The sequence below is a fragment of the Zootoca vivipara genome, chromosome 11 (assembly GCF_963506605.1).
Source record: "Zootoca vivipara chromosome 11, rZooViv1.1, whole genome shotgun sequence".
Lineage (NCBI taxonomy): Eukaryota > Metazoa > Chordata > Lepidosauria > Squamata > Lacertidae > Zootoca > Zootoca vivipara.
Genome location: NC_083286.1, coordinates 2775537 through 2797584, shown reverse-complemented (window position 1 = coordinate 2797584; position 22048 = coordinate 2775537). Strand labels below are relative to the sequence as shown.

The 22048-nt window shown below is 45.0% G+C and overlaps 1 protein-coding gene across 1 annotated transcript in view; it reads right to left on the bottom strand.

Moving 5' to 3' along the window:
• TMC1 (transmembrane channel like 1) overlaps window positions 1-2513 on the bottom strand; it is a 55412-nt gene extending 52899 nt beyond the window's left edge. The window contains exon 1 of the mRNA XM_060280202.1: window positions 2347-2513. Within this exon, the coding sequence (XP_060136185.1) occupies window positions 2347-2386 (40 nt within the window). The 5' untranslated portion in view covers window positions 2387-2513. The remainder of the gene's footprint in view (window positions 1-2346) is intronic.
• Window positions 2514-22048: the final 19535 nt, after the last annotated feature.

Genomic DNA, 22048 nt, shown 5'->3' with positions numbered 1-22048 from the left:
GAGGCAGTAAATGGATCCACATTATACAAAGATCATTACAATTGCCATGGAGTCCTTGCAGTGATGAAGACAAACACTTTGGAAAAGACGCTTTGCATGCTATATTAGGGCACCTTATTTTATTTGTAAGGAGTGCCTTCAGTGATCAACTTTCAGCCAAAGAAAAAATTCCCATGGAAGCCTTCTAAAGATATGGGATTGGCTTCACAGAGGATCCTGATGAAAGCATGCAGTAAGGCTTACGATATGCATTGGAATGTCCATTAAAGCAGGGAGTATATATTCTGCAGAAATCAACACGCTGATATCTATACCATAAAAAGGCACTGCTCCTAACTGGGGCTTAAACACACCATCAATGTAATTGATTGAATTTAATTAAGCACAGTGGCACAGAATAACTAACAAGCAAAAGAGAATCCAACAGGCAGAGTAATGTGTTGAAGTGAAGAAGCGTGTTGATTTCTGCAGAATATATACTCCCTGCTTTAATGGACGTGAATAATGCCTTGGGGAAGGGCTGTGTGCATTGCATGCGGAAGGTCCCAGGTTCAATACTTGGTATCTCTTGGGAGAGACCACTGCCTGATACCCTGTTGCCACTCACTGCGGATGATGCTGAGATAAAGGAACCAATGGTCTGACTTGGCTTCCAGTTCTCCTTAGTCCTATTCCGGAACTCTAAGCACTATTCGGGGAGTGATAGTGAATCAATGGGAAACTTTGACTGAAATGTAACTATAGTAATGTTAACTTCCCTTCTTTCTTAAGCTGCAGGGATACACATATCTGGAAGCAAGTCACTCTGAATTGAGTGGAACTCATTTCTGAATAAGCATATGTGGGACCATGGGACCATATAAAATATCTGCCCCTGGACGTAGCCAGGATTTATGTTGGACAGGACACCCACCAGTCACCATCCTCTGCCTGGCTCTGTCTAGCAGATACAGAATGAAATGTCTCAAGAGCAGTAGCTTAAAATTACTTTACTTTGAACCCAAGTGCTCAGAAGAAAAATCTGTCAATTTTTTTCTATAATTTCTACTTTTAGTTAAGTATTTTTATTCATTTATTTTATTCAAAGGATGTCATATAGAGGAGGGAGAAAGGTTGTTTTCTGCTGCTCCAGAGAAGCGGACACGGAGCAATGGATTCGAGCTACAAGAAAGAAGATTCCACTTAAACATTAGGAAGAACTTCCTGACAGTAAGAGCTGTTTGACAGTGGAATTTGCTGCCAGGGCGTGTGGAGGAGTCTCCTTCTTTGGAGGTCTTTAAGCGGAGGCTTGACAGCCATCTGTCAGGAATGCTTTGCTGGTGTTTCCTGCTTGGCAGGGGGTTGGACTGGATGGCCCTTGTGGTCTCTTCCAACTCTATGATTCTATGATTTATTTGATTTAGCTATCCCCTAGCTATGCCCATATATCTGCCTCTCTTAATCAAAAGTAGTTCGGGAGCATTTATTTGATGACAGGGAGGTCCCAGCAGAGTCACAGAGCAGCCTCCCTCAGTGCTTGGCCTGCCCACAGGTCTTTCTGATGCTTTGAAAGGAACAATAGGGCTTGGGGGGGGCTGGGTGCAATTGACTCTTAGGAGACAATTATGACTATTTCAGGTGTGAATTCTATGACTTCTATATACAAATACATATTTAGGTCCATATTTTAAAGTGAATATTTTATCCATATGATAGTTATATATGGTTTTATTGTTGATAATGTTATTGCTAATAGCTTCAGGATGATATATAGGATGGTAATAAAAATAACAATGATAATAAAGTCGTTGTTTTTAATGGTGCAGGCCAGTTCCTTAAAAGTCTCTGAGAGCACCTGGTACCTGGTGAAAGGATGAAAGGATGAAAATCTTTGAAAACATGGCTCAAAACAATGGCTTGTGGTGCCAGCAGGAATATCTGGGGGGGGGGGGTAATTTTTCTCCTCATGACTGACAATTCAAGTCACATACAGAAATGTAGATATTCTATTCAAGTCCTATAAGTGGAAAAGTAGGCATCTGCCTCAACTGAGCCAAAATTTTGTTTTCTTACTATTATTCTGTCTCTTTCTTAGTTGTGGTTCAAAAACAGAGAATGCCAGCACAGAGTTTTGATTTACAAGTTAGTAGAAAGTTAATAGTTAGGCTGCCGAAACGAAAGGAAGAAGCTAAGAGCAAATGAAATGAGAGCAAATTTCAGAGACAGTGTGAAAGTTCCCCCATGCACGCACGCACGCACACACAGACACACCCCAAACTGGTGCTGGGAAGGAGTTTCAGCTATAAACACTAGAATTATGCACCTAAAGGATGCTGGAATAAGATGTATAATTAAAATTGTCATTACCATTCCTTGGTGAGGCAGTTGGCTTTTCACATCTAGGCATCCTGGCTGTGTTTCACAGGGCTGTTGGAGCTGCTGTCTGCCTAGGCAATTACCAGGATAAGTAGTTTGAGATAAAGTATCCAGCACATCAACATACTTTTGTCTGTCGGCGAAAGGGTGCAGGTGCCGTTTCGTTCTCTGAAACATAAGAAGGTACTAATTTCCTGAGTCATTCATTTTTCATGAATGTTTGGTTTGCCATTTAGGGGTAGCGTAGAAGAGTCAATTGGTTTGGAGGGTTTGCCTTGCCCTGTTAGCAGAGTGGGAATAAACCCTCTTACAGAACCACAAATATCACTGGAAGTTAGCACACAAGGCTGAACCATATTATAGTGCTAAAGTGTTTATTTCTACCCAAGGACTGGGCAGAAGACAGAGACGTTAAAGTGAAAGATTGAGGGTTTAGAGCCATTTTGAGAATGGCTATTCTAGTGCAATGTCACAAACCCAGGGCAGGGAAGGGCATAGATCAGTGGTAGAGCATCTGCTTAGAGGGAGAAGGTCCTGGGTTCAATCACCAACCTCTCTAGGTGAGCTGACATTATCCCCTTCCTGTAGACAACTAGGCTGATCTGGATGGACCAACGGTCTAAGTGTAAGGCAGCTTTCCATGCTCCTAAACAGTAACAGAGGTAAGTGCTTAGGATTGGGACTGGCAAGGAAGGAGTCCTAGTTCAGTGCTAGAGCACATAATATGAGTCTTTGCAGGTGATTCATAGGAGCCAACTCCTAGGGGCTGTGTAGGGGCTTTGGCCCCAGCAATAAAATATTTGAGAAAAAAATCAATAAAGAAGCTGATGGGTAGAAAAGGAAGAACAGGGCTTTGCTCCTTTAATAACTGTGCACAAGTCAGGAAATTTCAGCAGGAACAGATCTTTCTCAGCCTTGCATAGCAATCTGTGCAGGCCAAAATTCCCTGTCCTCTTTTCCTTTTGGTTCCTCTTGCTTTCGCAGGAGGCTGCAGTACTCACACCAAGATGAATGTGCAGGGACTGCCCTATTCATTCCTACAATGTTAGACTATTGCAACTTGATATAGTACCACTCTGGTGTCTTCTGAAAACCAATCAGAAAAGGGGGCAGGGTCCGTCCATCCCCATACAGATGATGCAATCTAATTCTGTATGGGTGTCTATGAAAGGAAACAAAGAACATCAGTTTTTGAGCAAGACATACGGAAAGAGTCTGACAGCTGACTTTGGGAATCTGCAAGATCTGGAAAGGGACCTTTCCACCCACCCACCCCAATCCAGGAGTGGGTGTAGGGCAATGAATTTTGGCTGTCTGTTGGTGTTTTAAAGCTGTCTGCCTCCTCTTATGTGCAACCAGTATATTTGTAATTAAACTCAATTACACACCATAAACCTCAGTGACTTGCTTAGAAGAGATAATACTTACTATTTATCACGGTGCCGTGTCCCCTTTTCACGACAAAGTCCCACCCTCTCTTAGGACTGCAGTGGGGCTTGTGGGCTACTGGTGCCTCATGGAGCACAAGAGGGGAGGGAATTTTGGTGAAAAGCAAAGTGGGGCACCCCTCACTTTGCATTTGTCAAATACTATGCCTCGCCAGAGGCTGCTTTTTTCAAACCTCCATTTTCCTCTTTGCCCCCCTCCCCCAATTTTTTAACTTATTTCCTCTTCCAGGTCCCAGCTTCCATGCCAGGTCTACTGGCACTGGGCCACATGCCCCCTGCTTTGCTCCTGCCTCCTGCCCCAATGTCATGCAAATCCAGCATTGTGTTGCAGCATTACAAAGCCTCCAATGAAGGATGTATGATGGCAGCCTTACGTTTTAAAATAGGAAAATGTCTTCTCTCATTCCAAATAATCTGAGCTCATGGAATTTCACAGTCGTTGGAGAAGTGGGAACAGCATAACAAACAGTTATGTTTTCTTCCCTATCACATCTTTTCCTAATAAAAAAAATCATTTTTAAATAACAATGATCACTAAACCCCCACTCCTTTGTGCTATGATGAATGTAGACAACAACAACAAAATCTTTCTTTTTGAGGTTGAGGGGAGGAAAGCACTTTTCCTTTTTTGATAAATCCAGTCCTAAAACACAATAATTTCATCTCATTTTACATCCTTTTAAATTCTTTCGAGAAGATTTCATCCCCTTTGGTCAAAAACTCTTATTGGTTCAGATCTGGTAACAGCAGCATGAATGAGCCGTTAGCTGTTTCTTAAGATGTGACAGCAGTCACGAAATTAAAAGATGCCTGCTTCTTGGGAGAAAAGCAATGACAAACCTAGACAACATCTTAAAAAGCAGAGACATCACCTTGCCGACAAAAGATTCGTACAGTTCAGGCTATGGTTTTCCCAGTTAGTGGTGTATGGAAGTGAGAGCTGGACCATGAAGAAGGCTGATTGCCGAAGAATTGATGCTTTTGAATTATGGTGCTGGAGGAGACTCTTGAACAGGCATCCCCAAACTTCGGCCCTCCAGATGTTTTGGACTACAATTCCCATCTTCCCCGACCACTGGTCTTGTTAGCTAGGGATCATGGGAGTCCCATGAATTTTGAAACCTTGAGAGTCCCATGAATTTTGAATTATGGTGCTGGAGGAGACTCTTGAGAGTCCAATGGACTGCAAGAAGATCAAACCTATCCATCCTGAAGGAAATCAGTCCTGAGTGCTCACTGGAAGGACAGATCCTGAAGCTGAGGCTCCAATACTCTGGTCACCTCATGAGAAGAGAAGACTCCCTGGAAAAGACCCTGATGCTGGGAAAGATTGAGGGCACAAGGAGAAGGGGATGACAGAGGACGAGATGGTTGGACAGTGTTCTCGGAGCTACAAACATAAGTCTGACCAAACTGTGGGAGGCAGTGCAAGACAGGAGTGCCTGGTGTGCTCTGGTCCATGGGGTCATGAAGAGTCAGACACGACTAAACGACTAAACAACAAGAAGAAGATGTGCTCTCACACACACATACGAGGTAACTGCTGGTTGACCAACCAAACCCAAAGAGCACTCATGAATGATTCCTCGACGTCCTGGGGAAAAGTGACAAGTGGGACGTTGCAGGATTCTGTCCTGGCCCCCTTTTGTTTAACGTCTTTATAAACAACTTGGATTAATCAAATTTGCAGATGACACCAAACTGGGAGGGGTAGTGTCAGAGGTTCTTGCAGCTACTCTTGAGTAACGACGCTCCACACCTGCTTGTCTTTAAGGTGTTTTTATTGTGCATCTTATTTACAGTGCAAAGAGTCTGGAAAACATGTCTGCTTAGTCCGAGTCAGAACCTCACAATGGCTTCTTTCTGTTTCGTGCCCAACATTTGTTGTTGTTGTTGTTGTTTAGTCGTTTAGTCGTGTCCGACTCTTCGTGACCCCATGGACCATAGCACGCCAGGCACTCCTGTCTTGCCTGTCGTGCCCAACATAACACACACAAATCTCATTTGGGGGACAGACCAGCACAAGAACTTGTCCTGCTCTGAATGCATCGCTTGATCTCTTGTCATTTGATCACTCAGCACTTTGTGAGTCACAGCCAGATGTATCAACTGGCTCATTTGGGCTTGAGGTAGTATGAAAGTTGTCTCTGAGACATTTGATCTTTGGTGGCTTTTTCACACATGCAGATCCATTGCTTGATGCTACAGCTGTCAAAGGATGAGCATGGATGTGTCAGGTGTGAACCAGCTCTAAGCATGTATCGCCCTGCATTTCCCTCACTACATGATACACATCAGGTCATTCATCAGCACCTGGAATTAGAAGCTTTTCAGATGAGAGGGTGTGGCAAGGAGCTAGCCAACCACGTTATGATTTTCTAAGTGAAGGTATGTTGTTCAATCTACAGCATACAGCACACCATGAATGCTTACTTGGTCCATTTGTTCCTTCATAGGAGTTCTATTCTACTATTCTTTCAGTCACCACAGTGGCTTTCAAATACAGTACAGGACAATAAAATGTAGCAACAAAGCAGATAAAAATGATGAGAACAGACGGCTCCACCCCAGTATGGCTCCCTTTTATCACATACACAGCCCAACAAGACAATGACAAAAACCCACCAACAGCATAAAAATCAATATAGCTAACCTGATCCAAAACACTCACCCACCCCATTCACACACAAAACAAAGACCACCACAGCCAACCACAAATGAATAACCACACCCTAGGCCAACCCCAACCTCTCTCACCACCAAAGGAACACAAACAAACAACAGAGAACCTGGACAAGCAACGTTGACAACAAACCCTACATATATTAAGTAAAACAGAAACATCGTCACCCGACCCCACCCATCTCTCCCCCCTCTACCTCTTTCCCCCTTTTCTTCCCAATGTCTCAACAAATGAAACTGATTTGTAAAAATGTTACGAGAGACATTGCATATATCAAGAAAATCCTTAATTTAAAATAAAATAAAATGATGAGAGCAGCAAAAGCAGTCACCAACAACTAAAAGCAGCACAAATAAACACATAAAGCAGTATAGATAGACAGCAGCAAGAAGCAAATCAATATTGTGATTAAGGACTGATGTAGAAATTGGGGTTTGGCTTTTGCTGTCCAACTCCCCATGGGACTCTGAGTCCCCTAAGTCCATGAGCTGTCAGAGAAGAATGGATGGAGGCAGGATCCAGTGAAAAGCAAGGCAAATACAGTAGTACCTCCGGTTGCAGACGGGATCTGTTCCGGAGCTCTGGTCGCATTCCAAGGTTTCCGCAACCAGAGGGATCGCTTCTGCGCATGCACGCGGCATGGTACAGTGCTTCTGCGCATGTACGTGTGGTGAAACCCAGAAAAATACTTCCAAGTTTGCTGCGTTCGCATCCTGAAGGATATGCAACTGGAGGAGGTGTGCGTATCCAGAGGTAAAGGTAAAGGTACCCCTGACCATTAGGTCCAGACATGACCGACTCTGGGGTTGCGCGCTCATCTCACATTATTGGCCAAGGGAGCTGGCGTACAGCTTCCAGGTCATGTGGCCAGCATGACAAAGCCGCTTCTAGCGAACCAGAGCAGCACACGGAAATGCCGTTTGCCTTCCCGCTGTAGTGGTACCTATTTATCTACTTGCACTTTGACGTGCTTTCGAACTGCTCGGTTGGCAGGAGCTGGGACTGAGCAATGGGAGCTCACCCCGTCATGGGGATTCGAACCACCGACCTTCTGATCGGCAAGCCCTAGGCTCTGTGGTTTAACCCACAGCGCCCCCCGCGTCCCAGTGTATCCAGAGGTACCACTGCATTTATTTTTCTGTTGCAACAGAGTTCCCTCCCCTCCTTCCCAGAAGGAAGAGACCCTGAACAAAAGTGTGCAGGAACCTTTAAAGACTTTTGACATTGGCCAACCCCTTTAGCCAAAGACCACCTCAAAATCATCATACATACATCATAGGAGGCAGTCTACTGCAGAAATCATGTCTGCCAGGATACTGGTCACTGATTGTATTATCTGGGCAGCCTGGCCCTTTTTTGGTGATGGATAATACTTTAGTTCCTGAATCCAGGTCTCAGGCTCACCCTATTCATACACAAATATGCCCCTAAGACAGGGTTTGTAAGCAAAAAGACAATGGGAAGGCTTTTCCCATTTGCCTCCCTTACTGCAGAGGAATATTTGAGGTCATTGGGAGAGTCAAAATGGCTTCAGGATTGCTCTCCTGTACTATTTCAGACACATTGTTTATATATTTAGAAATATATAAATTATATATTTATTATATATTTGAGACCTTAAAATTATTATAACAGGCCTCAGGTGAACATGGCAGACTAAAAGAAAGTAGGGATGATGTCGGATGAATAGTCCTGGTGTAGCCAGAGTGATGCTGCAGAAAAGCTTCTCTACGCAATCTCTGAAGACTGGGTCGTCCAGGGACCAGTGGTGGAGCTTCATGCTCTGGGGGGCGGAGAGCAGGTGGGGGCAGGGCTGGCGTGCGCCCCGGGGGCATGGCCAGCATGGGGGGGAGCTGCACTCCCCCCCCCCCGCACTCCTCTTCCTCCGCCAGTGCCAGGGACAGGACTCAGTGAAGACTTTAGAGTAACCCCCTAATTTGCTGTTTACAAATGCAAGAAGTAGGAAAGAAGATGTGTTTATTTTTCCTTTAGGCCACTGGTTTTGCTGGTTGCAAAAGGAGTGACATGGGGAAAGGACCTTTGATAGCTGCTAAGCTGACGGTGGAAAAAAATGATTAATATCATTAATAAAATGAATAATAAAATGATTAATATCATTCATTAAACACTCTTCTGGAAAAAGAAACAGAAACAACAGGTGGTCCCTCTGTGCCTTAGAACAGCTAAATGAATGTCATTTTTTCAGTTACAGGTGGTTGGGATAGCCCCAAGTTGTCAATGTTCCTATGGATCTGTACCAGAAATTTCCAAGAATCGCTGTACAGCCAAATGAGGCGTGTGTGCCGGCCGATTGCAAGGCTCCTATTTCATAAGAGGAATGTGCTTCACCTCCTGTAATCTCTGCTGATGATCTCAGTTGGCATTGAATGGAGGAAGAGTGCAATGGGATGCATGTTTCACTACTTCCAGCAGGTGGTGGTAAATAGCATTCATTGCTCACAGTTCAGGATTAAAAGAAACAAACAAAATGTTTTATGGTGCAATGCAATTTACTGCAACCTGATATTTGCTGTGAATACAACAAAACACTGACTTGGGGAAATACCAAGCATGGCAGTGGCTAAGAAATACCCTCAATTCTTTTTAAATTCGTTATTCATTTTAAGCAGAGCCGTAGCTGGGAGGGGGGTGTCTAGCCAGGGTTTCTGTCCCAGATGAAGCCCCCAAAGGGGCGCCATTGAGGATCCCCTGTGGGCAGGGCCGTCTTTACCCGGGGTGCAAGAGGTGCGGGGCACCTGGGTGCCGAATTCTGCGGGGTGTCAGGCGCCCTCCGCTGAAGCCACCTAAGCTCTTAACTATCCACCTGTTATGAAATAATAAATAATTTTGATCAAGCTAGAAAAACAAAATAAACATATACCTAGGTATTACCGAAATGTATACCTACTGTTTCACTAAAGGACATTCGACTTTGTGCGCTCATTTACCAAAGACGCATTGTGCCAGCGGCAGCGCTTGTCATTCACAACAGTGGCGCTTGACTCAACAATGGCGCTTGTCATTCTCAATGGCGCGTGCACACAAAATTACCTCTTACATCAAAATATTATGTTACGTATTGTTTTGAGCTGCTAAACGGCAGCAGGGTCAGCGGCACCTTTGACACGACTGATGTTTCTCCTAAGTAGGTGCCTAAGCAATACTTAGAATTTCAAGTGTGGTGGTGTTGTTGTACACTTAAGTATAAGTTTATTGTAAATAAATGAGCAAATAAAAAAGTTGTTCCTTTTCCTCCCTTCAACAAGAGATAAGGCTTAAGCGTTGTGTCTGACATAAGCATAATAAAAGTTTATTTGGGGGCTAAACTAAATTTGGGGGCGCTGGGCGGATCTTTGCACCCCAGCAGCGCATTGCTAAAGACAGCCCTGCCTGTGGGTTATTGCTACTGTGTGAGGAAGAGAATCAGTTGGACTAGATGATCCTTGGGGTCCCTTCCAACTCTACAGTTCCATGATTCTCTGATCTATTCATAACACAAATAGCTAAGGTTGATTCATTTTACAGACTACACATGATCTACACCCAGGAAAGTAAGGGGTGTGTGAGCATTTTTTTCTGCCAGAGGCAGTTCCCTGGCAAGTGCTGGTCAGCCCGGCTGCATGAGGATTGTAATGGAAGGGCACTTTATACTTTAGACTTGCCAAAAGCATTTCTTTACCTTACATGGAAGCTAAAATAACTAGAAAATTATCATTGAAATGAGTAATCAAACAAAAATAAAATTGAAAGGAATCTTGTTGAAGTTTACTCATGAGCAAATTTCCACGTCAAAACTCATTGAAAGGGTTTCCACAGAACCAAGAAGAGGGGTGAGTGGCAAAAAGGCTCAAATGGGGAGGAAAAACATTTTAAAAGAAAACCAGAGGGTCTTGGCTGATCTTATGGAAATGCAGTCTTTTAATGATCCTGTAAGCAAATAAATCCAATTCAAAACCTGCTGCACATGGAAGTTCTACTTTTAACGAACAACTTGCTTTTACTGGAAGGGATGCTCATTTTCCCTTTGGTCATACAGTCATAATACTTCTTAGGATTCCTTTGTATTCAACGATAGATTGCCTACTTTTTATGCCCTTTACAAATAAATGTGATGAGGTGTGTGTGTGTGCGTGCGCACACCCACACACACACATGCAAACACACACCCAGGGGGTGGGGTGCCAAACTGGGTGACAGAAAGCCTAGTTTTGCCCCTGGTTTTAGGGCTGAATGTTTTTTTAAAATGTCTTGCCTCCGGCCTTCCTCTTCTGTTCATGGAAGGGTTCCTGATTCAGCAGATATCTCTGCTAAGAAGGGGTGAGGGGAGAGGAGGTGATTTTTGCCAGTTCCATACCCTCCCCGCTACTGGCCCGTCTAACCAAGATGGTGGGTAGTTTAGCAGTGATGAAGCCAGGAGTAGCAGCGGAGGCTGGAACCAAGGTTTGGGCTTCTCTCCATTTCTCCAATCTTAAATTCAGTTCTCCATATTTACACCTCAGTTCCCCCCCCCAAAAAAAGAAAAGCCCTTATGAAAATTGATAGGCATTTCCATGCAGATTTCTCCTAACAAATGCACTTTTTTATGTAGTGTCCTCTTATATACACATTTTTGCAAAGCAATTCCACCTAATACATTTTTTGGGGGGTATATTTTCACTGCCATATGTATGTTATGCACACTTTACCATAGCCTATGCAATTTCATCCATGTTATCTGGCTGGAGAATTGCACTGCAAACTTCAGAGAGTATGAATTTTGAAGGGTGACTATAGTTCCTTTTGTGTGTGGTTCAGAAATATGTGAATTAAATGAATCCGATTCCTCCCCTTCCCTGGCTGGCAGTGGCCTTTCTGCAGGAAGAAAGGGGCGGTAGGGGTGGGCCGCCCCGAGTGGTGGGCTCCAAGGGGCGCCATCGCGGGTACCCGCCCCCCAAACGCATGTCACGCCCCCCAGGAGGCATACCACACCCCCGGAACGTGTACCACGGCCCTCCGGGAGGCATGCCCCACCCCCAGAACGGGGGCCAGCCCCACCCCGGCCCCCAGTGCCGGAGCATGAAGCTCCGCCACTGCCTTTCTGTGGCGTTGGAGTTTGATTGGACTCCAACCCCACCCTGGCTCTGGAAGCAAAGCTAATACTCAGTACCCTTAATCTTCTGGGAATCGGAAACTGTGACCATTGTGACCATTCACTTTCTCATGCAATCTGTTTGCTCCAAAAAAACCCACTTTTTTAAGGAAGGAAGATGCATCCCAAGCCTACACAATGTTGAAACCAGAAGGATGGCTGCCTCCCTGGGCAGCAAATTAGGATAAGGTACTATTGCCATCATAGGGACACAGGTGGCGCTGTGGGTTAAACCACAGAGCCTAGGGCTTGCTAATCAGAAGGTTGACGGTTTGAATCCCTGCGGCGGGGTGAGCTCCCGTTGCTCGGTCCCAGCTCCTGCCAACCTAGCAGTTCGAAAGCATGTCAAAGTACAAGTAGATAAAGAGGTACCGCTTCAAGCGGGAAGGTAAATGGTCTTTCCGTGCGCTGCTCTGGTTCGCCAGAAGCAGCTTTGTCATGCTGGCCACATGATCTGGAAGCTGTACACCGGCTCCCTCAGCCAATAACGCAAGATGAGCGTCGCAACCCGAGAGTCGGTCACGACTGGACCTCATGGTCAGGGGTCCCTTTACCTTTACTATTGCCATCACAAAGGGGTTTGTGGGAAGAAGGTCATTCCTCTTCTTCCACTTCCATGTTTTACTGCTCTGCTTCTATATGTTTAACAACACCCCGACATGCAAAAATTAAGCCAGTAAAGGTTTTCATATTTTGATTTTTTAAAAATTAAAAAAATACTATAATAATAATCGGGGCTTCTAATTTCTATGGAATTTCTCTTGGCATCACTGAATATTTTCATAGTATTGGTCTCCTACGCTTTGCTGATTCATCCTCCTCTCCTCTCCAGTGCTTCGCTGCTAATGCTTCAGGCACTGATGAGGTAAACCAGGAAGGTGAGCTGGAAATACTCTGAAACAGTGCTAACTGCTGCTGTGGCAATCAAATGAAACTCCAGTTTGTAGCACGGATGCCTTCCGGGTACAGCTGAGGATTTCATTTCAAACTCAGGCGCCCATATGGTTCCTTGTGAGGAGAACATGCATTCAAGGTCACATCTCTTTCAGGGTGTTTTCTTTCTCCTGCTCATTTGGTTATATTCTGAAATGGTTAAATAAGCACCGTGGAGATTTATTACCACTAAGCTGTGAAACTTGAGAAGTGCAGGTTCCCAGAATTGCAGTGCACATAATCTCTGGCTATATGGACTCAGGTAAACCCTCGTGAACTTTAACCACCTCAAAACAGCCTTGAGGGTTCACTGGGAACCACCACCCCACCACCCCAACTAATAAAATCTCTTCATTATTATGTCAAGGAAAACCCAGAACTTTCCCTTCATCTTAGTCACATTAAACCAGCCCCAGTTTAAATGGCTGGAGTTTAGTTCTCTGCAGAAGATCCAGTTTCAGACAGTCCTTCTCAGATGTGCTCGCAACACCTTATGTGAAAAGCTAAACAAACAAAATGTACGGTTGTGAAGCTGTGGTGTAAAATCTAGCATTGCAGTATTGTTGAAAGGTCTCTCCAACATTTGTTTTATAGTTACAAAAAACAAAACATTGGGCTGTTTCCATCCAGGCTGTGAGGTAGTTAAGGTGGAGATTCTGATCAGCGTTCTTAACGCAAGATGCTGTTCTGTTGCTCTCGGGATGCCTTTCAATAAGTAAGAAGGTCTAATGTCTCACGTTTCTCCCCTCTGAGGCATCAGAGGAATGGATGATACTGAAAGGTGTCTGAAGAAACAACAGTCAATCATAACATTAAGTGGAGCCAAGTGGGAGGAAAGACACTGTCCTATCAAGGCCTATCAAACCATGTCACAAAAAAGGCATGTAAGATCAGAAGATAAACAGGAGCGTGGTGATTGGTGAAGGTTTCTGCACTTATAAAGGCTGCTGAGAGAGTGGCTATATAGAAAAACTTGCTTGCTTTTTCATCACATTTAAGGTGTGGGGTGAAGCTATTTGGGTGTGGGGTAAGGTTGGGACTAATCCAATGGCAAGATGGTGGCCCCCTTGATAAGGGCACAGGGCTTGAGCTGCGTTCAATTTTTGACGCTCAGTAGGTTGTTAGGAACACACAGCACACCAACCTATTTCCAAATGTTCCAATGGAGATATCACAGCCGCCCTCTTTCCTAGGAAAAGTGGTGGTGTGATTGTGAACAGAGCATCTAGACCTTAACATGACCACACCCTCCATTCTGAGGGAAATCTTGCATTGCACCTTATTTTGCATTCTCCCTCCCTGCCCTCCCCCCGCCGCCATACACGCATACCAACAACCACTTTGAAAGTGAGCGTGGCGGGTGACTGAGTGGGTGGAGGTCAAGCTGGCATTTAAATGAATGTAAAATTGTGTTCTGAATGTGTGTACAAAATTTCATTCCGATATTTCTGTGTCCAGGGCCATTGTCACCTTGCAAACTGACGAATTCAGAAAAATAACACTAAGTGGACCAATAGCTATGGCCAAAGGCCTCTTTTCACGTGGCCAATTAGAATCAGATAAAAACTATGAAAACTGCATCAAAAATAACCCTCCATCAGAAATTACATTATAAACTGCTCCCTAAGAAGAATGCTGGACCATAAAGAAGGCTGATTGCCGAAGAATTGATGCTTTTGAATTATGGTGCTGGAGGAGACTCTTGGGAGTCCCATGGACTGCAAGGAGATCAAACCTATCCATCCTGAAGGAAATCAGCCCTGAGTGCTCACTGGAAGGACAGATCGTGAAGCTGAGGCTCCAATACTTTGGCCACCTCATGAGAAGAGAAGACTCCCTGGAAAAGACCCTGATGTTGGAAAAGATTGAGGGCACTAGGAGAAGGGGACGACAGAGGACGAGATGGTTGGAAAGTGTTCTCGAAGCTACGAACATGAGTTTGACCAAAGTGCGGGAGGCAGTGGAAGACAGGAGTGCCTGGCGTGCTATGGTCCATGGGGTCACGAAGAGTCGGACACGACTAAACGACTCAACAACAACAAGAAGAAGAATGCATGGGAGGAAGTTGCAGCCCCTGGTTCAAATCCTGGGCAGACCAATTTAATCTAAAATGTTACAGGTGGAATTGGTTTTTTTAATTGTTGCTTTGGGGTGCTTGTTCACTGCCCTGTGGGCAATGCAGTGTCCTGATGCCCAGCTATACCTGGGGCCTCAGCTACCTGTGTTACCTGTAACAGCTACCTGTAATAGGGAGAAGTATGAAAACAACAGAGCCATCTGTACACTTGGCCCTTTGTAGATATTGATATTCACAGTTAGGATAGACAAGATAAGCTTTGCAAGACCGTTGTGCTAGATCATCTCAGACCTCTTGAAAACAGCTCAGCTATTCTGCAGATTAAATGCTAGATACTCAGCATAACCTGTGTTGCAGGAAACAGTTGTCAGTCAGTCTACCTTTATACTTAGTGTCTGGCAACATGAAATGTCTTAATGTTCTTGTTTTTAACATAGCTTTAGGAATATGAATATGAATCAGTCAACATATTTTAACACCTGACCTCATTTTATTGGCTTTGCTTTCAACATCAGTTTGGAGGGTGGGAATATTTTGCCGTGAGAAGGAGCCCAATTTTAATTCGTTTGGATTTTCAGTGGCTGGCAGGTATGTTCTTTAGTCAGATGTTTTACGAATGTGAGTCACCTCACTTGAGGCAACTGTGGTAGTTTCTACAGGCGACTTCTGCAACATCAGTGGTGCAGTTTAAAAATGGCAGAGGATGCCTGTCCTTCAGTCTTAAAGAACAATCACTGAGCATTGGCTCCTTCTTTAAAAGCAGACATTTATTGTTACAAATCCAGTGATGTCAGCCATTGAAGCATGGAAAGGGCATTGGCTGAAGCAACAATGTGCTTTTCTTTTATAAGTGGTGAGGGGGCGTTTGGTCTTTTATGAGTGGTGAGCGGGATTTTGGCATTTTACAAGCAAAAAAGAAATGATTAACCCCCATCTGTTGCAAATTGTGCTGGATGCATGTGCTCACCAATTATTGCTGTTTTTACAAAGAAAAACATCTACAAAGGCCAGGCAGCAGGGACTTGCAGCAGCAGTCCATTGTTGCCACTTAAGATATTTGTTTATTAATATTAATAAATAATAATTATTGTTCATTATAAAGGGTTCTATTTGAAGTGAATGAGGACAGAAAGTTAAGCAGCTGCTTATGAGCTGCTCCAAAAGAACAGGCTAGACAAAGGGAAGGGATTGCCCCAAGCAGCTGATCGGGGTGTCTTAAAAGAAAATTGTTAAGTTATTTAGCATATTACTGCTGAGGAAGGTGAAAGGCACTTGTAGGATTTCCAGCCTCAGACACCTAAATAACTTGTCTGGTTGTGGGTATTATGAACTTTGTTTTTTTTGGGGGGGGGGTGCCATTTGTTTCCGTGCCTCAGACAGCAAAATGTCTTGGTTTTGCCCTACGTACATGCATCAGAAAAGCTATACTAAAGAGACAGATTCATTTTACTAGCCTATCTGGGGTTCCTGCTTTCTGTAGATTGGCATTGTGGCATGAAAAATGGACTTGCATGCTTCCAATATGGCAAAGCTAAATGTTTGCATGGTGTCTGCAGAGAAGGTTGGGGGAAAGAGACGAGTGTGATAAATAGGCCCTCCCCTTGTGGGTCTGTGACACCGGGGTCTTTGGCACCATTTATGGGACAGATGAGTGTCTGGTTCATACAAGCCTGGGCTGGGGGGAGGAATACCGGAGGAGCTGTATTCATGCAACATGAAACCCATCTGAGAAACGACCCGTGTGTGTAGAAGTCAGAGCCGTAATGTTTACACACACTGGCTCACAAAGTTTTCCCCAATCATTTCTTGTCAGTGATAAATATAGCTTGGAGCAGATGAGCACATGATTCACAGCATGACAGCGTACTCTGGAGTAGCTTTCTTTTTCTAAAACAGCCATGAATCAAAGGGGATTGCCTAATGAAAGTAGTAATTAGAGAGCAGCAGTTCAGCATCAGACAGATAGGAGTGAAGGAAGCAACTTTGATGATTAACAGTCCCATCTCTGAGCAAACCTGGCCAGAGGGAGCAAAACATTCCTTCTCTTCCTGGGATTTCTGGAGCTATTTTGCTCTGTGTAACTGACCTTTAAAAGGCAAGCAGGCCAACCTCCGTGGACCTGGATAGCCAGGCGTTGTGTGAGTTCAGGATGAGTTTAGCAATCCAGAAAGAAAATGTAATGAAGATGATGTATAGATGGTATTTGACACCAGTAAAGTTAGCTAAAATGTATGGGATGAGAGATAAAACATGCTGGAAATGTAAAGAAGCAGACGGAGAGTTTTACCATATGTGGTATATTAAATAGTGGGTAGACAACACAGCGATTCTTCAAGAAGCTCTTTATTCGGAAGCCAGAACAGAACTGAACTGCATTGCCCAGCTGGCCTGCTTTTATAGAGGCTGGCTCAAACAATGTATCAAACATAATTCAAAGTTCCCTCCTAAAGTTCCCTCCTAAAACAACTGTCAAGGACCTGAGGGAAAACTATATACACTAATACAGGGGTTCCCAAACTACGGCCCCCGGGCCGGATGCGGCCCAATCGGCCTTCCAATCCGGCCCGCGACGCCCCCCGCCGCCCGCTGCCGCCGCCCGCTCTCACGGCGCGCGGCGCAGCGACGATCTAAAAAATCGGCAAAAAATCGCCGAAAATCCTTTGTGCGCATGCGTATGGGCCTCTCCCGACCCGGAAGAGGTCATTTCTGGTGCACTTCCAGGTCGGGGGAGGCCCATACGCATGCGCACAAGCGATTTTCGGCAATTTTTTCCCCGCCCGTGTGCGTGTGCGCATGCGCACGGGCGCGCACTCCCCCGCCCTCCGGCCCGCTGCGCGCGCACTCCCCTGCCTTCCGGCCCACCGCGCGGTCGGCGCGGCGGGCACTGGCCCGCCGCGCGGTAAGTCTGGGGACCCCTGCACTAATACATAACACCCCTCCCCACCGAGAAAAGGCATTGCAGTTACATTTGTAATTGTTTCAATTAGGTACAAGAGCATAAGGGTTTCAAGGTACATAGCTTCTATTTACAATGCAACGTTTCAAATGCAATTACTTACATAGTCCCGTAAGTAGGATGGCCGCTTGGTGACCCTGGTGGAACGCCGAGGGCCAGTACCAGTGTCCAGGGGGTTGGCCAATTCCTGCTGAGACTGTGAAAACATGAAATTTGTGATATACAGGTATGCAAGTTACAAACTAACTTAAAGGAGTGTAGGAAACTTAACACAAACTGGCATCACTTCCAGACAAAGCATACATTGCACAATCGTCCTGATATGTTTGCACAAAAATTGCCTGGAGGTTATATGATGTGGCCATCAAGCGGTTGTAATCCTGCAACTGTAGTTTTCTGTCACTTTTCATACCACAAAAAGTCCATTAAAAATATCACAAGATATAACCATTGTCAATTATTGTGCCATACCCATTTTCTTTGTGGTGAGTTATGCAGGGCATATCCTGACATGGAACCAAATTTGTGAGAGATCTCTGCAAAAGTATGTGATGTTAAAACCGTCTTGAGTCCATGATGTGGAGTATTCCTGCAGTGATAACTAAAAAAATCTGCTAATGCTGCAGATGGAATGTTGAGGTATCAGCCAGGGTGTTGCGGCGCCTCGCTACGCCCCTGGCACACACACACACACACACACACACACAGCATGTAATATTTAAAAACTCATATTTATCAATGATGCTGCAGAAGGAGGTTTGGCAGAATGCCCCCAATCCTCAAAAGCTCTTTGCTCATTTCCAATCCCTCAATCCTACAGCCTCATGGCATGGTCAAGATGTGCACTTGGCCCTTTGATCCATTGCTTCTATTTATGACCTCTTTATTCTTAAATAACAACATTGCCTGGAGAAGCAGACGGGCCGTTGTTCATTTTGAAAACAATCTCCAAATCAAGGCACTTTATAATTTAAATTGCTAATGCCTTGGCTCCATAGCTGCCAAGTTTTCGCTTTTCTCGCGAGGAAGCCTATTCAGCATAAGGGAAAATCCCTGTAAAAAAGGGATAACTTGGCAGCTATGCTTGGCTCGAATCCATAACACCTTAGGCTCTTACCTCATCATGAAATGTTGCAAGCTAAGCAGAGTCAATGCTCATCATTATTTGGAGAAGGGGGAACTTGTGCTGAAGCGGATTCCATAGGTGATGCTTCTGGAGTCAGCGCTTACAAAAGCTGGCATGCCCTAGACAAGAGGGGGAAGCAGTATGGAGGCAGATGCATTCCCCCCACCCCACCCCACCCCACTGATGACAAATAACAGCAAGTCTCCAAAGTTCCCATGAATCACTTTGCCATAAGAAATGTGAACCAAGCTAATTGCTAGACAATTTATCTGTGCCTTTCACTGAATGACACATCCACCTCCCTATTCCATTTGTAGAACTTTTATTGTTTTTGTGATTTGACAAGCCTGCCCAAATAACAGCTATATGAGTAGAGAATTTGGAATCTTGCAATCTCAAAGTTAAAAGCACATTTCTCCTACTTAGCTTGAAAAGATGTGGGCAGCATGTGATGAGGATTGAGAAGTCAGAGAGGAGTTTAAGACATTTCCATTGCTTGAGAGAGGCGGCACAACCACTTGTGCCTCCCCGATGTTTCCTGTTCCCTGCCCATCAGTGCCCAATCTCTACATTCTTCTTCCTTCCACTCTCCTAGTCCTTAGGGGTAAAAAAGAATATCCTTCCAAATCTATTGAAAAGCCAGTCTTTTCTTGAAATGATATAGGCAAATAAATGTATGCCTGTGGTGCATGTTTTATCCTTATTTGATTGAGCATATGCAGATAAAATGATTAAAATGCTTCTCAAGTTCCTGTGTGTCATTTCTGCTTGTAATTTTTCCATGTTCCTTTCATTCCATAATTCAAACGTATCTTGCTCCCTTGTTTGGCTATCCTTGTCTGTACCTCACACCTGGAATTCAAGCACATGCCTCTTGCCACACCTTCTTCTCTCTTCCATAAATTTCAAACTCTGCTCCCCTCTTGCATAGAGCTCACAAGGAAGGCAGTGGGTACCCTTTCCGCTCACAGGGGCAGCTTGGTCATCCTCCAAAGCACTCAAAATGATGCTGCTGGACTACAAATCCCGCCATCCCTGATCAGGCTTTGCCAGCTGGAACTGATGGGAACCAAAGCCTAAGATCTTCTAGAGCTCCACCCATTTCCTACCCTAGCTTAGGCCTTACTCACACCAGGCTTGATCATGAGGTGATAACTGCAACATCATTATGACCTGCATATTTCAAATTACAAATACCATTTAAAATACTGCAGTACACAACCTTTAACCAATTTATACATTACTGAGGCAGCAGAACATCTACTTTTTTTAAAAAAAAAAACCTTCCCTGTTACCCAGTTCTACATTGCCTAGGTAACAGCTCAAAGTTCCAGTGACACAGGAAACTCAGTCATTTCCTACATCAACATCTCCCCGCCTGTGGTGGTGGGGATGCTTGGAACTGAGTAAAACCATTGGTCCGTCCAATTCAATATTATCCATACAGGATGGCAACATCTCTCTAGGGGTTCAGAGCTCGTGTCTGAATTGAACTGTCAAGGTTGAGCCAGACGAGGAGTAGTAGTGGCAAGCCCCCCCTGGGGAGAATGCCCCCACAAGGGAATCTGGAGATAGTGAGGAATTCATACCTGGAGAGGATTGGTGGTGGCACTCCTCGGAAGAGGAAGAATCAGATAAGGAAGAGGGAAGACCAGAACAGGAGGAGGAAGGAGTCGAGTTAGCATCAGGCCCTTGGGAGAAGAGGAGCCGGCAGGCTCCCTCCCCTCCTCCCTTCTCAGCTGTAGAGCATAGAGCTGAGAAATGTAGGAACAATTGGAGGCAGCTGCAGCTCGTAAGAGGCGTGGTGAGGAGCCGGCTACTTAAGGAAGGCCGGCTGCTCCCTTCGCCAGCACCTGCAACTTCTGTGCTGGGGTGTGTGGTTGTTCTTGCTCATCTGTTCTGTTCCTGATTCCAGTGTTCCTGACCTCGGCTTCTCTTGACCCCGGTACTGCTACCTGACCTCGGCTGGTTCCTGATGTGATGGATTCCCCCCCCCTCACTGCTTTAACATCAGAGGCTCTCCCTGTGCTTCTCTACAAACAGGAGAAGAAAACCTCGAGTGTCCAAATTGGACTTGTCTCCAGAGTACCTCAGGCGCTGCGTTCGAAACCTATGGCCACCAGTGGGAAGTCCCTCCCATGGACCCCTACTGCTACAGTGTGTCTTTCCCTTAGGCAACCATGTGGCTCCTTCAGCTTCGCTAACCAGCCCTTGGTATGACAGGAGAAAAAGCAAACAGTTTCCTCTTCAGCTTCTCTTGACCCCGGTACTGCCACCTGACCTCGGCTGGTTCCTGACCCAGACTGTTGGACCTGGGCTTCTCCTGCATCCGACTGCTGCCCTTCAGCATGCCAACCTGTTGGCATCCTAACATAAACTGCAGCTATAGCAACAGCCGCTGCAAACCTTTTGTGACTGAAATAGTTGGATATACATAGTGCCAAGCCCTGAAGAACTAGTCCCAGCCTTGGTCTGGAGTAAATATGTCCCATTGGGTGCAAAGAGTAAAGTGGACAGTTTAAGGAAAATATCTTCCCACACAGGCTACCTAGGAGCATGCCTGTATGGAAAATTCAGGGCCCAATATATCAAATGATGTTCTTGGGTTGTGTATGATGGTGGTTTGTGTTGGGATCAGGATGAAGGCATAACACAAATGTGTAACGAGGCAAAGCAGCAAATAAAGCAGAAAAAACCCAGGCTAATATTAGCAACAAGCTGTCAGGGCACCCACTGCTTAGAGCCTTTGGCAGTATGGTGGGAGGTTGATAGGATGGTGACAGTTACCAGACAAATCTTGTTGCTAAAATAAGCCTTATACTCATTGCAAACATCATCTCCATTACATTTCCCCTGTACACAGGCTATGGGTGTGGCTGGGTCTGTTTATGGGTTCCCTTGCAGTGCCGGTTCAAACAATGCCAATGGTTACAGGGCCTGATTCCAGGCAGCAAGGCAAGTTGCACCTTGGGTGACCTGGGTTCTCATCACGGTGGATGCTTTTGATTGTAAGGGAACACCAAGAAATTGAATTTGCAGGATTCTGATTCCACACACATCATTTGGGTTCATTTGATTCATGGCTCTCACACTACTACAATTCTTACTGTATTTATTGGATTTTAATGGCTTGCTTGTGGCTAGTACCCCAGAGGACAGGCTCACACTTCAAAATGACCTCAACAGATTAGACAACTGGGCCAAAGCAAACAAGATGAATTTTAGCAAGGAGAAATGTAAAGTACTACACTTGGGCAAAAAAAATGAAAGGCACAAATACAGGATGGGTGACACCTGGCTTGAGAGCAGTACATGTGAAAAGGATCTAGGAGTCTTGGTAGA